The sequence below is a fragment of the Drosophila obscura genome, unplaced genomic scaffold (genome assembly GCF_018151105.1).
Source record: "Drosophila obscura isolate BZ-5 IFL unplaced genomic scaffold, ASM1815110v1 contig_179, whole genome shotgun sequence".
NCBI classification, from domain to species: domain Eukaryota; kingdom Metazoa; phylum Arthropoda; class Insecta; order Diptera; family Drosophilidae; genus Drosophila; species Drosophila obscura.
Window position 1 is genome coordinate 6,598,868 of NW_024542766.1, and position 15,700 is coordinate 6,614,567.

Here is a 15,700-nt window from a genome sequence, read left to right on the forward strand (position 1 = left end):
GAAGGAAAACCCCCTGCTGTGATTGCACTGTCAAGTGGCGAACGTGTTTCTACTTCACGGCAAATTAAGTTCCGCCAGAATGTAGCTATGCCGAAGTGTTTTCTCGAGCGAATAATGTCTAAATTTAATTCATACAGGAAATATATTTGGTTATACTTTAATATAAAGAATTTCTTATAAAGGTATTTCATGGCATAGCTTTTTTAGGTTTACCAATTTTATGAAACTCTCTTCAATTCCCTTAATTAATCCTTAAAGGAGAAGCTAAGCTAACAAATTAATTAATTTACATCTTAATTAAACTGTAAATTTTAAGCATAATTAAATAAATATTTGGGACCAACAAAAACTAGACGTTTCTGACGCCAGAAACAGGGGAAATTCATTAAAACCAACTCTGGGAAAATCCTTAGAGCCTGTCGACAACAGAGAGTACGAGTGCGACCAGAAAAGGAGGGAGATAACGTCACCTCACTCTCTCGTTTTCTCTCTCTCTCTCTCTCTATGTCTCACACCTTCCCAACTGAGTTGACAATGTTTGTCATTTGCGCTTCATTTAGTTTTGGCCATTGAACGAGCACTTGATGCCGATGCCGATGCTGCTGCCACACTGTCGATGCTGATGCTACTGCTGATGCCGATTATGTCTAAATCAGAAAATGTTGTTTAATCTGTGGTGGGCCTTATACCTCGATGGCGGGGCACAACATGAAGTCTCCGGAAATTGCCGAAAATGTGCCCGTCGAACTTGGTTTTTTTTCTTTCAGAACTCTGGCCACAGAATTTGTTTTGTTTCTCTATTAGGATTTATTTTTTTTGCGGCTCCCCGAAGCGTATAATAATTTATTATAACTGATGAAGATAATAATCAACAGAGGACACCGTGTGTGCTTGGTGGTTGTGGTGTGTGGGATGTGTGGTGGGGGGCCTTGAGAAATGACAGCTGTCATTGACTGAGCATTTGCTTGTAAGCCCTAGAAGACATTTATATTAAGAGTTTTTTTTTTGTATTTCTCAAGAGAACACAACAGTCGAAGGTGATCTCTTTATGGGAAATACATATCAAGATTTAATCGTAATTCTGTGAAACTTTTCTAGGAAGTCTATTTTGGGGAATTACTTTATGAAATATAAGGATTAGAGGCATACTTCTAAGGTGCTTACAGCCAAGGATTTTATTTGAATGAGAATAATATGATTAATGGTTTCAGTGAAAAAAATTAAAACATTTATTAAATGTATATTCTATATTTCGATTATAGCATACCCTCTATTTAGAATTCGATTTTTACTTCGATTGTGGCTGCCAATAAGAGGATATAGGAGGAAGTTACTTTCGGAAATATCTCAACAGCTGGCAAAATATTTTAAACTTTTTGCACTGTAATATTTATTTGCTGTTGATGTTTTATCTTATGTGGGTAGATGTTATCTATGTTCTAGAAATAATCTTACAATTAATATGAACTTCTCCCCAAATATTTCTACTACTTAACACAGAAGGTTCCCCTAACTACATCTCCCTTTCAATTACTTTACATAAATTCCAACTCCATAACACAGTTAATGTGCCCTCCATAGAGTGCAGAATATAATCAACACACGTGCCGTGCCGTAAGACACATTTTTCAAAAGGTACCTTAATGAACCTCTAGGTGCCTGTCGTATGGGCGTGGGCTCCTAGACAAATACAGGAATCTGCCATTTGTTAATCGGGACACGCACACGCAAATCAAAATCGCAAATACATACAAAGCAAAACAAACAAAAACAATACAGAAGCGGAAAGACATAAGGCACACCTGCGAAAGGTTACCCATCAACGTTATTTATTCACTTTGTTGACAATAATACTTTTACTTGGCGTTCAGGAAATACCCGAAAAATTGTGTGTGTTTATCCAGAAATAATCATCATTTGGAATTTATACAGCAGAACGGTTAACTTTTTCGTATTAAAGAATATTTATAGGAATATTTAAAAACTTTCTTACCAGTTTGAGAGTATTGTGGGTGAATTATATTTCCACTACGAATCCTTTTAAAGTTCGTTTTTTCGTTGCTTTCTTATCCCTGATGCTGATGCTATTTGAATTTTCGTTTTGTGCACTGACTCTGGACAATTTCACTTTTTGGCTACTTTGCTGCTGCTGCTCTGTCCTTTCAACATTGTCATCTATGGGAGAGTCTTTTTCCCAGTGAGCAATATGAATCGCTAGTTTTTCACATGATTTAACATGCAAAGCACAATTTCACAAGAGCTTTGACTGCCTGCCAGATATTTGCTTTTTTGGTTTCTTGGGGAATTCGTTCTCCTCTTTCGACTTTAACTTGATTTTCATTGAAATTTTTCCAGTTCTTAGTTCTTTCGATTTTCACATAAAACGTTGGTTATTGGGTTTTTTTGGTTGGATGCTTAAAGCATATTTTTATGGCACAAACTGTTTCGTTAATTTGTTTGGTTTTGCATCGCTGGCAGCACGCTTTACATTACTTGTTTTCTTTTGCTGTACGAGAATTAAGGCACACATAGAATTATTACGATTTCCATTTCCGATTAAAGCTGGCAAATAATTCGTTTCATTTCTAAAAATACAATTAAGAATTACTAAAATAAAATATCTGCTTTGTAGCACAAAATACTTAAAGGCGAACCGGAAGCCAATTGATCATTTTCGTTCGTGTAATATGTAAAGCCGATTAAGGCAAATGCCACTTTATTTAATGTCGCCCAATGCCAATTTTACTATACCAATAAAAATCATTTGAGTAATTTAATTCTGACTGATGGAGGTCGTCAAACCGAAGGCAACAACGTTTCAAGGTTTGCCCAAGAGATTGCCGCCATGAAGAATGACAAATGGTGTCAATCATTGCTGGGTATAACTTTTCACAGAAACGCCACTCTATCCCCTATCCTGACCATAATCAAATTGAAGTTACAACATGCAAGAAGCTGCTGCTGATGCTGCTGGAACTATGTATCCCCCACAGCACTTAAAAATATCTAAGCTTTCCGCAGTTACTTAAAGTTTTGAGTGCAGTAAGCAGCAGATTTAAGAATATCAGTGGAAACTCGTTAAATTTACAAGCGCGTGGGAATTAGTTACAGTTGGGCCAAAGTCTGTTTTGAAATTGCTTTGTTTTTTACGACATCTGTTTTAAGTATCTTCATAATCTTTAAGTGTGTATATTGTACAAGTTTTTTAGGAAAATTATATGTGTTTTTTACTATTTAAATGGCTTGTGTCAGTTAATACTGAAGTACAATTTATTACAGATGGAAATTTTTTCGCTTTATTTATTAAAATTCTGTATTATTATTTACTTTCTTTACTTTTAATTTTTTTATTACTTTCTTAATTTTTTGTTCAAGAAAAATAATAAAAAAAAATTATTGTCTATCCGTTTAAAATCAAAATTCAACATTTAAAATTAGTATTATTTTTATTTTTTATTAATTTATTTTACTTAAGGAATTATGATTTTAATATTGTACAATAAATTGATCATTTTACAGTTGTGCAAATCTTTTTCTGTGAATATTTTTGTTATTGAGATTTCAAAAACTTCATAAATCACATGGCCATAATTTTGTTTTGTTTTGACATTTCCATCTAATTTTTCAGCATAAATATTCCCAAAAAATCACGTTCTCACTCACTCACACACGCATAAGGGTAAAGCACGATCCAACACTCGAATTTGAGTAGAATTCTCAGTACGAAAACACTTGAATTATTATCCAAAAAGCACTCGGTACGCAGATAGGTTCGGTTCAAATTTCTTTAGCATTTTCGCATTTTGCTTCCGAATCGTTTGAGATGCGCGCTGTCGGTGCTTTCCCGAGCTGCATTACTTCATGACTGAACGTGTGTCGGGACATGTCTGCTGGCGCTCGTTCCCGAAAGTCGTCGGAGTCGGACGACCAAGCCAGTTGCTGGCTAACAGTTGGCTAACAGCTGGCTGTTAACATTAACAGTGGCTGCCATTGTTTGTTGTTGTTGCGGTAGGTTGGGGGGCTTTTTGCGTCACGTGCTGGCGCTTTGTTGCTGCTTTTGTTGCATTGAACTTGAACTAGTAACAAAAATTGTTGTAGTTTCTGTCGCTGTGTGGTTGCTGTTGCTTCTGTTGTTTTGACATTGGCGCGCATTTTGCCGGCTGTTTTGTTGCCTGCCTGTGCGCTCTCTCCGTGCGCATGCTCTCTCTTCATTCCACTGGCCAGTGGGATAGCCACAGCCACAGCCAACAAGCATGTTGTTGCTGTGGCCGTCTTACAATTTGCAAAGGCGTTGCAACGGTAAAGAATTAATTAGGCCCCCGCCATCTTTGCATGTGTAATATGATAATGTCAAACGAATAAATAATGCATTTTGGGGAAAAGCTAATTTTCAATGCTCTTATGAAATGTGACACACTACGTATGAGTAATCTGATTGCAGGGGGATTAGCAGGGTCGATGCTAGCAACTTAAGCGTGTGACCTGTGTAGTAGCTTAAGGTGTTCCACAATTAAGTAATTATTTTCACACTCTTGCGTTTGTATGTACAAATTAATTATGGACTTATTCTCACTGTACTTTTGTTATTTTGTTTAATGTTTATAATCCTTCGAACATCAATTAAAATCTCTTAAATATAATTTAATCCCGATTACAACTAATTAGTATTATTGGGTTCTAAAACCTCACCCCACTTTAAAACATAATAATTCCTTGGATACACTGCCCTTTCCGGCCAATTCTCTACCATTATAGTTGGCTTAAAATCCCTCCAAAATGTGCTGTGGTCGAGTGCCAGAATAGAGTTACGGTTCACCATGACAGAAACGTGCAGAACAGATGCGCAACAAGAACCACAAGAGTGGCAACAACCTCAATGACTTGGCCGACAGCCATCGCCATAGCCATCTGTGGGGTATGGCGGAGAACAGACAGGAAGCTGCGTCTGGGTGGCGAAATTAATGCAGTCCCATGTGCACACAGCAGCAAGGAAGCATGAAAAATCCATAGAAAAAAAAACAGCTTCAACTGCCGAAGGATGCGAACCATTTTATGGCCCTTGCAATTAAGAGAAAATCACCAAGGTGGCGTCGCGTTGCGGAATTCTAAGAGAATGAGAGGCGGACAGTGTGAGTGTCAGAGGGTGGGGGATTTTTCCGAGCACGCTCATTAAATTCAAAACGTGCGGAAAACCCAGAAAAAACAAGTGATGACTCTGCCTGAGTGCTGACGATGATAATGGTTAGCGATTCACGATCCAACCAACCAAAATACTGAAAATACTTAGCCGAACCGAGTGGCTGAAAGATATGTGCTAGGGATGGTTTAATGGTTGGTGCAAGCGAATGGGTAATGCTGTTGGACAGAATGTCCAACTTTATTGCAACGGAAGTTGTTGGCAGTAGAGCGGAAGTTCCGCCAGTTAAGTGGTTGCATCTGCCACAGCCACTGCTGCTGCTGCTGCACAGATGTGGCGCTCAAAAGCAAACTATGCATTTTTCATTTTGTGGATGTCTTTTTTTTTTGTGGACGAGCATATGGTTTTTTTTTTGCAGGAAAGAGAAAAATTTGCTATGGAGCAAGGAGTTTTAAGGAGAAAATTGGGGTTCTAATTAGGGATAATGAGTGGGAATAAAACGGAAAAGGAAGGGAACGAAGATAAGTGCTTTATGAACGGTAAACGTAAACAAATGGAAAGGCAAGGACTGGAAAGCAGATATGGAAAGTAAAAGCACGATAGAAAGAGAGGGAAACAGCAGAATACTCGCATAAGAGACGCCTGCTTAGCTACCTTTTATGAGAAGTGCATAGAAAGGTGCTGTTAACATTCCTATGTTAAAAAGGGTCGCTGTAAAAATACACATGTTAAAATATACTTTTTACAGTAAAGGGTACCAAACTCAGTGCGGAAGTGCGCTTTGTTAGCTTCCCCTCTTTTATCTGTTGCCTCTTGGTATTGTTTAATATCCAAACTTAATTTTCTCATCTCCTTTTATCATTTCTATCTTCCTGTAGCTGCTTTTCTAAAGTGCGCCATCAATGCGTGCAGCAAATTGAATTTATTTCATCGATTCTTGAGATGTGAAGTCCCAGTGCCATTTTTATTCTGCGTAGTCCCAGGCAATCCTTCAGTCAAGTGGCAGTTGCAACGTGAACTTGATACTGAAAAATTGAACAAAGCAGCAAAACTTGCAACGTGTGTGTGTGCGCGTGTGTCTGTGGAGTTTAGAGGTTGTAGGTTGGAGATTGTCGTAGATTTGCTTGCATAAAAGTTTACAAACAAAAATCAATTGTCGTTGTTGCAACACACAGTCTCAGCCTCAGCCCCAGCCACTGCCACAGCCAATGTCACTGACTGACGAGGGAGGGGGAAGGCTGCACTATGCATATGTTTATAGTTAGGATCGTAACGAATTGGCCAATGTTTGTCGTGGGCTAAGCCGCAAACTAACCAAAAGACAAGGCAAGTTTTTCTGTTCCACAACGGAGGGTAGTCTTGTCTGTTCTCCTGCAACTTTTCAGACTCCTCTCCTGAAATTCTTTGCTTGAATTTCCGCCAGAGAGAGACAAACAAAAAAAAAGAAAATCAAACTGAAACTTAAATCGTTCCATCCACGGCCAAGTTCAAGTGGCAAAGTAGTCATAAGCCGCTGCCACATGCCTGTATGGGGGAGTACCATAGTACTCGTACTTGGCCATCGATGGCAAGCTTTTGGTAAATATTTTAAGTATGTGTGCATTGGGCTTAGGAATGAGGCAACCAGCGAAGCGATAAAAGGTTCCCACTGGGCTTTGGATGCAAATTTAATTTTGTGTCACAGCTGGCGCAACGGGCAACAAAATTTATATAAATTGTTCCACCTCGCCCTTGGCCATGTGTGATCCACAATCCCATAGAAATTTAATTGATTTTTACTTCACACACACATCAATGCAATTTGGAAGCCAAGAAGGAAGCTGAATAAATGTCGTGACCAGCTGAAGAACCAGTTCGAGGCCATTCAAAGCCAGCTAATCAATCAATCAATAAAGCTGACGATAAAACACTGCAGAATTCCATGAAAAATAGTTCTTTGGATTAAAACAAACAATATACAATATTCTTAGCTCTCAGGGGTATACAATAAAAAATATTGAAAAAACTTTTCCCATATCCATTCCGGAAGTGGTGGGCAACAGTTCTTCCGGGGCCAGCAACATTTTTAGTCGTGGGAAAAAGCAGCAAAGCCAAGCCAAGCCAAGCCACAACCGCTGGCTAACCACACACACACAACTCTCTGCTGACTGATTGATGAATTTTCATATATGAAAATTGCATAAATTCAGGGCATATATTTTGTAGCGATAAAAAAGAATAGCCGCTCAGAGCCATGCATTTAAAATCTGCGTCCATAAATTCAAGGATCGTCGTTTAATAAACATTAATTTTGGAATAAAATCAGTTTTAAGCATTTTGTTTATCAAAGGAATATACACAGATATAATGTGCACACTCACATACATATATATGTACATACATATTTGGGCAGCATTGTTTGGGCCCACAAATAACTCATTTTACGACTGTGCACATAAGCGTACAAATTTAATCAAATGCTTTCACTATAAACTCTGAGAGCCGTAAAGATGATGAGCAGCAGAGAGATAGAGAGTGAGAGAGAGGGACTTAAGACCTGCTGGAAAAGATGAAGTAAGAGCAGTGCCAAGAGCCCATAGTCGTTCCCGACTTAACTATGTGTTTTGCCATAAAAGCAAATCAATTGCCTGTGTTCCAGGCAGCAATTTCTCAACGCTTTCTGCTTGACTCAACTCTTCCCAGGATGGCAGGAAGCAGGAAGGTGAAATACAAATGTAACTCCATTCTGGAAGCTCCTTCAAGTGGCTTGAAGCTTTGTATCTTTCCACTAATTATCAGCAGAAGCGACACAACCATAGAAGCCAGTAAGAATATGTTGACCCCTGTTGGCGGCCGCAACTTTGGCACGTTGGCAAAGGTTATGGCATACTTTCAGCCAGCCAACCGTCTAATGAATAATGACAGCCTAGAGCGGCATGAAAGATTCTCGGCCGGACAGCCACTTTTTTGTGTGCGTGTCGAAGGGCATGTGCAAATCGAGCCCAAAACACGACCTTGAGCAGCAGATATTTAAGTGACAGAAAAGTGGGGGGTGGCTATGGGTGGAATATGCGCCGAAGAGCTCCGAAGTATCCTCAGGCATCGACAATTATACAAGCCATTTGCTTCCATTTCTTTTCGGGTGGGGTCGAAACTTTTCACAGGTTTAGTTGGCAAAGTTTAGTCGTGGCAGGGCCCTTTGATTTTCAACAGATGTTTGTTAAAGGCATTTTCGAACACTTAAAGTCTAAAGATGCCTAGTCCATATCAATAGCTGATTATTATTTTTATGGCATTAAGTTCCTTAAGCAAAACAATTTTCATAAATTTTGAGCTAGTACAAATTAATAGCTTACCTTTAAATTCAGCCAAAAATCCATTAATATTGACATGTAAAGGGCCTTCACAGCTTTATACTATTTTGAGCTCTAATTTCTTGATACCTTTAAAATAATAGAAGAACAAAAACTGAATTAACTTTCAAATTTAATGAGGAGTTGGAAAATAACAATTTTATTAAAATCCAATAATCATTTATATTTATATTTTTTTTTTTTTAAATTCAACAACGCTTATACATACATATATTTTCATAAATATGCAATTTGTATCTCATAAAAACATTCTCATTGAATTATTGGTTATCAAAATATATACATATATGCCAATAATTCCATTCGGGATTAGGAGCCTTCGAAATTTTTTAAAATTTGTATTATACAATTATCGAAATTGTAGAAGATAAGGGGATATATATTAAAGAATGTGTATCGGTAATGCATGGCTTATCGGTATAACCCCGGGGGAATGGTTGGTTAAATGCTGTGTTGTAGTTTAAAATTGTGTGTTCTTATGTGGCTCATTTCATTCGTTAAATTTGTTAATAAATTAGACAAATTAGCTCTTAAAATCAAAAAACGCGAAACACCATAATTCCCCGATTTTGTTGTATCGCACTCTGTGAGAGTTCGATCTATCAGTCGATTTCCTGATTTGGCTTTAAGGGAACAGAAATAAAATAAAAAAAAGAACAAAAATTCTGCTTCTGTGGGAAAAGAAAAATTAAGGAGGGAAAAGAATTAACAGTATGCTTATTTTAGCTTTCATGGAATTATTTTAAATAAACAGACTAATAACCGCATCATTTCTTATATTTCCAGCAATTAAAAGGTTGCATAACCAGAAATTTGTATGGAGTATGAAGCGGAGATATACCCTCGAAGAGGGTATTAACGATCAGATCTTTCAAACTCAGAGAAGTTGTTGTTTCCTAGCCGTTAATAGCATCAATAAAATGGAGTATTTTCAATGTAAACTACAGCTCTACGATATATGTGTAGTTAGATTATTTACGTTTAAATTTAATAAAATCCAAAGACCAACTCGCATTTCCCCACAGATATTGGAACCATAATGGGTACTTAATAATATTTATTTGATTGAAAACAAATACATATTACCTCTTACGTGTAGGACAGTGGGTAAAGGTAACCTTTTTGAATGCTGTGAAATGGGATTGATTTTAATTTTTGATTTTTCACAAACTTGTATTTTTGTAATCTTACGTGGCAATTTTATATTCTTACGCTGGCATTCAGCCATTTCGAGCCTGCAACTGTTAGCTAAGTCATGACCAACACCATTTTCATCAAAAGCACATACTGGGTTGATGACAAAAGGGCAGAATGACTTACAGCCATCGTCAATACTGGCTGACGTGGTCATAGCTTAAAAAGAAAACAAAATAATCTAATAAAATTCTAAAATTCAGGCTCTAAACTTTACCAATAAGAAACAATATCAATATGAACCTCATGACCATTCTTAGTTGGGATATTGCAATAGAATGAATATTTTTTAACACCACACAATGATCCAGACTGTTGGGCGCAACATTTATCATTTTGCAAGCAATTAGATTCAGTTTGCATAACCCCGGATATGCCTCTTGCAGAGAGTATTCCCACTTCAAGCAGATGTTTGAGCTCCTTTGATAAATGTGAACTGCATACATAAATTCAGGAGACTATAGTCGTATTTCTATTTATGTTCCACATTATTCCCACAAATATATCGACCATAATTTTTATTTTTTCGATTTATGGATTTTATGGGTAGCAAATACAGACGAGTACCCTCCATAAAGTATACGAAATGCAAATTAATGATGAAATTCATTATTCAAAGTACTAGAGAGAACTTACTTAATGTATGCTTAAAAGTTGGGATATTCCAAAAATATAAATATTTTCAGCGTCATGCAAGCGGGCTTTATAGATCAAAATTGAGTCGTTAAATGGCGCAAAATTAATAATTAATTTCATGCAGTAAAAATAATATTTCCTTTTGCATGGGTTGCTTTTTTTCAAATGTGAATGCTCGGTAAAGAAAAACATTTTTTGCAACTGAATATTTCGATGCGATGGGGTTCTGTTCTACAACTTCCAATCCCAAAGATACCATCTTCTCATTACGGATCTACACGTCGGCATTTGGGTTTATTGGTGGGACACTCTTTAGCGGCTGTTCTTTCAAATGCTGAGGCAAATTCTATTGAAACAAGTTTAATATTTTTGAGGTTTATGATCTTAGCTTACGTGGCATATTAGTTTCCCCACGTCTGCAGATCTCATAGCCCAAAATACACGCATTGTCTGCTTCCAAATTACAGTCATGGGCAAAACCACAATGGGGCCAGTACATTCTGTTGCAGGCTAGCGAGCAGTTGGTGGCACAATGAATTCCGGATGTAGTCATAGCTTTAAAATAACAAAAGATTGTAAGGAATCTTAATAAACTAGAGACCGAAAACCCACCAAAGAAAGGGAGTAGAACCAAGAAAAGCTTCATGGCGATGCCTACGAGTAATAATGAATTTGTTGCAATAATATAAAATTTTCTCAAAGATCATGGCTGGAAATTGCACATTTAGCATGGAAATGGAATTATTTACGGTTGTCTACCTAGTCAATATAATGTATTTATATTTATAAATATACAGTGAGGAATTTTGAGATGATCTTAGTTTTTATTAGTTTATTCGTGTTCGCACTCCATAAACAAAAAGTAAAAAACCCAAGTATAACGGGGAAAAAAATAATAACAAATTTTGTTCTTCATCCACTTTTGGCTGTGCCAAGTAATAAGGACACCGAAATAAAACATGTTATAATATTTCGTAAAAATGGCGTATTTCTAAGAGTTTTTTAGTTTTAAACTATTGATAGTAATTAGTTTTAGCAATTTGAGATATAAAAACATCCATAAAACAAAGTTTAGATATTATATTATTTTAGGAATGGAAAGGATGTTGCATTGAAGCACTCTGATACCCATGGGCATGAAAAAACGTCCACAAAAATGGAATTTCGTACCGGAAAATTGCCGAAACATTAAAGTTTCTCGTGGAAGTTAATGATAATGCAATAGAACATCGAATAAGGATGGAAACACGGGAACAAAAAAACAAAAACATACCAAAATATTTTATGGAGGCAAACCCTTATAAAATATGAATAATACCTAAAGCACCATGGCACGCCCATACTATAGGGAATCTCAAGACGATGCTTTGCAGTTGGAATATTACAATAGAATGAATGACTGTTAACACCTTCCAATGCTTTTAATGATTGAGACTAAAGGGAGCAAATTTCTTATTTTGTAAGCAATTAGATTCGGTTTGCATAACCAGAAATATATAGGGAGCACAAGCAGTGGTATACCCTTGCAGTGGGTATTAATCATCACAGATTTTTTAAAACTTAAATAATTTTTCGTTTCCGAGCCTATTATACCTTCAATACCTTCACAACTCGACAAAATTGAACTTTTTTCCCGCTGTGGCCTAAAATGACTTTTTCTGAAAGATTTCGGGATTTTGAAATTTGTAACTTATTAAATTTTTTTTATAATTAATTTTTTTTTTCGAATTTTTTGAAATTTCTTAAGTTTTTATGTTTTTCAGAGGTAGTGTTCATTTGCAAAAACAGACTATATCTGGTTGCATAGAACTGCAGTTCTAAAGCTGAACAGCTAAAGTCCGCCCCGCGTTTTGTAGCTGCAGCTAAAGTGGAAGATATCGTTAAAAAATTTCCTGAAATCACAGAAAAGATGGGCCAAAGCAGAAAAGTCGTGTCGCAGTGTTATCTCAAACAACAAACAACACATCCCCCCTAGTGTGTAATAGTGTGCGGTATAAATAAATAAACCACAGACCAAAGACCAAAGTCGTATAAGCCCCACCCCCGTATGGACTCGGGTATAATCATATTTATTTGATGGACACAAAACCCCTATTTGGGTGAACGTTTTTTAGTTTTACTGCAATCGCCATAGGTAGTTTTAGGCGAAATGAGATTGTTCTATATTCCAAAAGCTTGTAACAGTGGCAATTTGTCCTTACGCTTGCATTCAGCAGTATCGATCATGCAATCGTTAGCAAAGTAATGAACAACACCTTTTTCATCAAACGCACATATGGGACTAAGGATTAAAGAGCAAGATGCCTTACAGCCAGCCTGAATATTTCTTGACGTTGCTTTAGCTTAAAAAAAAAGATTAACTACAAAAATACCGAAATTCAAGCTCTAAAAATGACCAATTAGCAAAAAAATCTAGAGGACCCTCATGAGTTTGAATATTACAATAGAATGCATATTTTTTAGCCCCATACAATTATTTATAATAATTTAATTTAATTTAATTTATTATTTTACATGCAATATTATTAGTTTCAGTTTGCGTAACCAGAAGGAGTGCGAAAAGATATATCCAAAATACATCTCATTCCTTCCCCAAATATTTTCACAGATTATGGACATTTTAAGTTAAATTATCCCCAAAGATATTGCAACCATTATGGGTAAAATCATTTTTATTTGATGGATACAAAATACCCATTATACGGGCTTAATCTTAAGACGATCACGGCAATCGCCATAGGTACTATTTTTTAGTGCTGTAAAATTAGATTGATTTATAATTTTTGTATTATAAAATAATATTTTTGTAATCTTACGTGGCAATATTTTTTCCTCACGCTTGCAATTCTCTATTTGGGCGAAGCAATCGTTGTGAAAGTAATGAACATAATCATCTTCATCATACGCACAAAGGGGCATAAGCTCTGAAGGGCAACCAAAATCACACCCATATTTAGTCTGGCTTGAAGTGGCCATAGCTTAAAAAAAAAACATTAGCTACAAAATTTCCGAAATTCAAGCCATAAAAGATACCAATTAGGGAAAAAATCAAGAGAACCCTCATGAGTTGGGATATAACAATAGAATGAATATTTTTTTTAGCACCATGCAATGCTTTTATAATCCAGACTTATGGGCGCAAAATTTCTTATTTTGCATGCATTTAGTTTCAGTTTACATAACCAGAAGGAGTACGAAGCGAAGATATACCCAAAATACATTTATTTTCGCAGTCCTTATGGGTACAATCATATTTTATTTATTCGATGGATAAAAATTACCTAACCTTCCATCAAGGTATACTTAATCCCAAGACGATATCGACAATCGCCATGGGTAACATTATTAAGTCCTGTAAAATTAGATTGATTTATAATTTGTATTACAAACTATTATTTTTGTAATCTTACTTGGCAAATTTGCTTTCTCACGCCTGCAATTATCCAAAAAGGCTAAGCAATCGTTTTGAAAGAAATGAACAGCATTGTTTTCATCATATGCACACAAAGGACTTAGATCTGATTCGCAAACACCCTCACAGGTATCTTTAGGATCGCTTGACGTGGCCATGACTTATAAAGAAAAATTATCTAATAAAATTCCAAAATTCACGCTCCAAAACTTACCAATTAGGAACAAAATCAAGAAGACGTGGACCCTCATGACGATGCTTAGCAAATGGGATATTACAATAGAATGAATATATTTTTTTTTGGCACCATAAAATCAATATAAATGGGCGTAAAATTGCAAATATTTCATGGAATTAGTTTCGGTTTGAGTAACCAGAAGGAGCACGAAGCGGAGATTTGTATACCATTCCAGACGGTATTAATTACCTGCTACCCAAGGCTTCAAAGACACGTTTCAACATTCTTATGTGTATTTTCTGCAGGGGTATCAACGGCAACCACCTGCACCACCTCCACGTATGTAGGCCATATGCCATGATGCTTTGCATAGTTTTTGCGGCGCTTTGGCATCGACCAACACACAATTTGTACCGTACCCAACCCAATGTCATGTGTCACGTTTGCTTTCATTTTGCTTTGACTCTTTGGCTTTTGTTGAGCATTTTTGCTTGCTGTGTTTGCTTGCTTTGCCATTTTTGCCGCAGTTGCAGTTGCCATCCCTCACTCCCTTCACTCTCCCACTGTGTGTTTCTTTCTCTTCCTTTTGGATGCTACCTTCTGCTGGGTACACTTGCATTTTATACGTTCATTGGCTTTGATGTTGTACGCTGTGAAAGTGTAATGAACCCTTTGGCGGATGGCAGAAATGGGGGCATAAAGCACACCAACCAACAGAGCAGAGCCACACTTTGAGATAGATAACACTTGCAACAGCACCAGTCTTTATCTGTGTATATGTGTGTGTGTGTGAGTTAGTTTCTTTGTTCAGACAACTCACACACACAAGATATATGCATGTATATTTATATTTATATTCGCATTTCTTACTTGAAACTCTGGCCACATTAGGGTCAACCTTTGCCCTTTTGGGCTCAAGCAAGATCTTAAGCATCTATTTAACATTCATAGAACTTTGGTCTCGAATCAGACTCTCTAAAATGTTCGAAACTCAATCGATATTCCAGGCAATTGTTCACATTCATAGCCATAGCCGCTCTTCAGCCGCTGATTTATTTAATTACATTCAAGTATCAGACACATTGCAAGTCATGCGAAATGGCACAACATTTTCAAGTGCTCAATCAGTCGTTTTTTTTTGGGGTTGACAACATTATCCACAGCGAGGGGCGTGCCCCACAAAAAGAAAAAGAGAGAGAGGAGCATAAACGTTTAGCCAAATGTGGCCAATTTCTCACATTAATGCGTTTGGAAACAGCGCCAGATACAGGCTACAGCCACAGGACAGACAGCACAAACAGATGGTAACAGTCTGGCAGGCAGAGGCAATGAAGTAAGCCAATTCGAGGCTTTAGGGCTGGCAAAATCGTGTCTATAATTGAGTCCATAAATACGATAGAGTAAATTTAATATTTACTGCTTTAATTTGTGCCTAGAATAATGAGTAAATAATTTCCTTTTATTAAATATATATATTTTGTTTAAATACAATTTAATTTAAGCTGCAGCCCTGTTTTCAGCTTCACTGAGCCGCGCCATACATCTTAAGCAGACAAAAGTCGTCTTGCTTTTCGGCGAATATTCAAAATAAATCCCCAACTTTAAAGACAGTAACAAAAAGCCAGAAAAAAGCAAAAAAACAAACAAGTGACAAAATTGAAACTGCAGGCCAAGACTCGGAGTGGTCTGAGGCTGGGGTGGCGCCTCGAGCTGGCCGTTTATTCATTGTCCTGTCTACGGTTGGACACATGCAATGTTGCTGCAGGCAGATACGGATGAATGGATATGGG

At 36.9% G+C, this 15,700-nt stretch overlaps 2 protein-coding genes across 7 annotated transcripts in view; both read right to left on the reverse strand.

Annotated features, from left to right (window-relative positions):
* LOC111076282 (trissin receptor) overlaps nt 1-8,559 on the reverse strand; it is a 53,187-nt gene extending 44,628 nt beyond the window's left edge. For 2 of the 4 annotated variants that reach the window (XM_022370017.2, XM_022370013.2), the window contains exons 1-2: nt 3,668-3,853; nt 1,994-2,585 (exon numbers count right to left, since the gene is read on the reverse strand). The gene's annotated coding sequence lies outside the window, so the exon portion shown is untranslated. Of the gene's footprint in view, nt 1-1,993; nt 2,586-3,663; nt 3,854-8,472 lie in introns of those variants that run through there. The other 2 variants (XM_022370015.2, XM_022370014.2) reach the window with 2 other exon arrangements.
* A 940-nt stretch (nt 8,560-9,499) lies between these two features.
* LOC111076287 lies at nt 9,500-10,992 on the reverse strand. Of its 3 annotated transcripts, XR_005967576.1 has the most exons (6): nt 10,933-10,992; nt 10,714-10,875; nt 10,321-10,654; nt 9,928-10,252; nt 9,682-9,843; nt 9,500-9,619 (listed from the first exon to the last, which is right to left on the reverse strand). XR_005967576.1 is itself a non-coding variant. In XM_022370023.2 (3 exons), exons 1-3 carry the CDS (start codon nt 10,128-10,130, stop codon nt 9,573-9,575), a joined length of 438 nt encoding a protein of 145 aa, XP_022225715.2. In that variant the 5' UTR covers nt 10,131-10,261; the 3' UTR covers nt 9,500-9,572. The 3 variants fall into 3 exon arrangements, 1 of the variants encoding a protein (XP_022225715.2); XR_005967575.1 differs by lacking the exon at nt 9,928-10,252 and having other exon boundaries at nt 10,933-10,990; XM_022370023.2 differs by lacking the exons at nt 10,321-10,654; nt 10,714-10,875; nt 10,933-10,992 and having other exon boundaries at nt 9,902-10,261.
* Nucleotides 10,993-15,700: the final 4,708 nt, after the last annotated feature.

Bases quoted from the DNA above. Each gene is read 5' to 3' on its own strand.
- LOC111076287 (XM_022370023.2), bottom strand. From the start codon at position 10,130: ATGTATGCAGTTCACATTTATCAAAGGAGCTCAAACATCTGCTTGAAG. The intron at 9,844-9,901 runs GTAAAGTTTAGA...TTTCTTTTTAAG, and splicing joins ATTGATATTGTTTCTTATTG to CTATGACCACGTCAGCCAGT. The intron at 9,620-9,681 runs GTAAGATTACAA...CCCATTTCACAG, and splicing joins TAAGAATATAAAATTGCCAC to CATTCAAAAAGGTTACCTTT.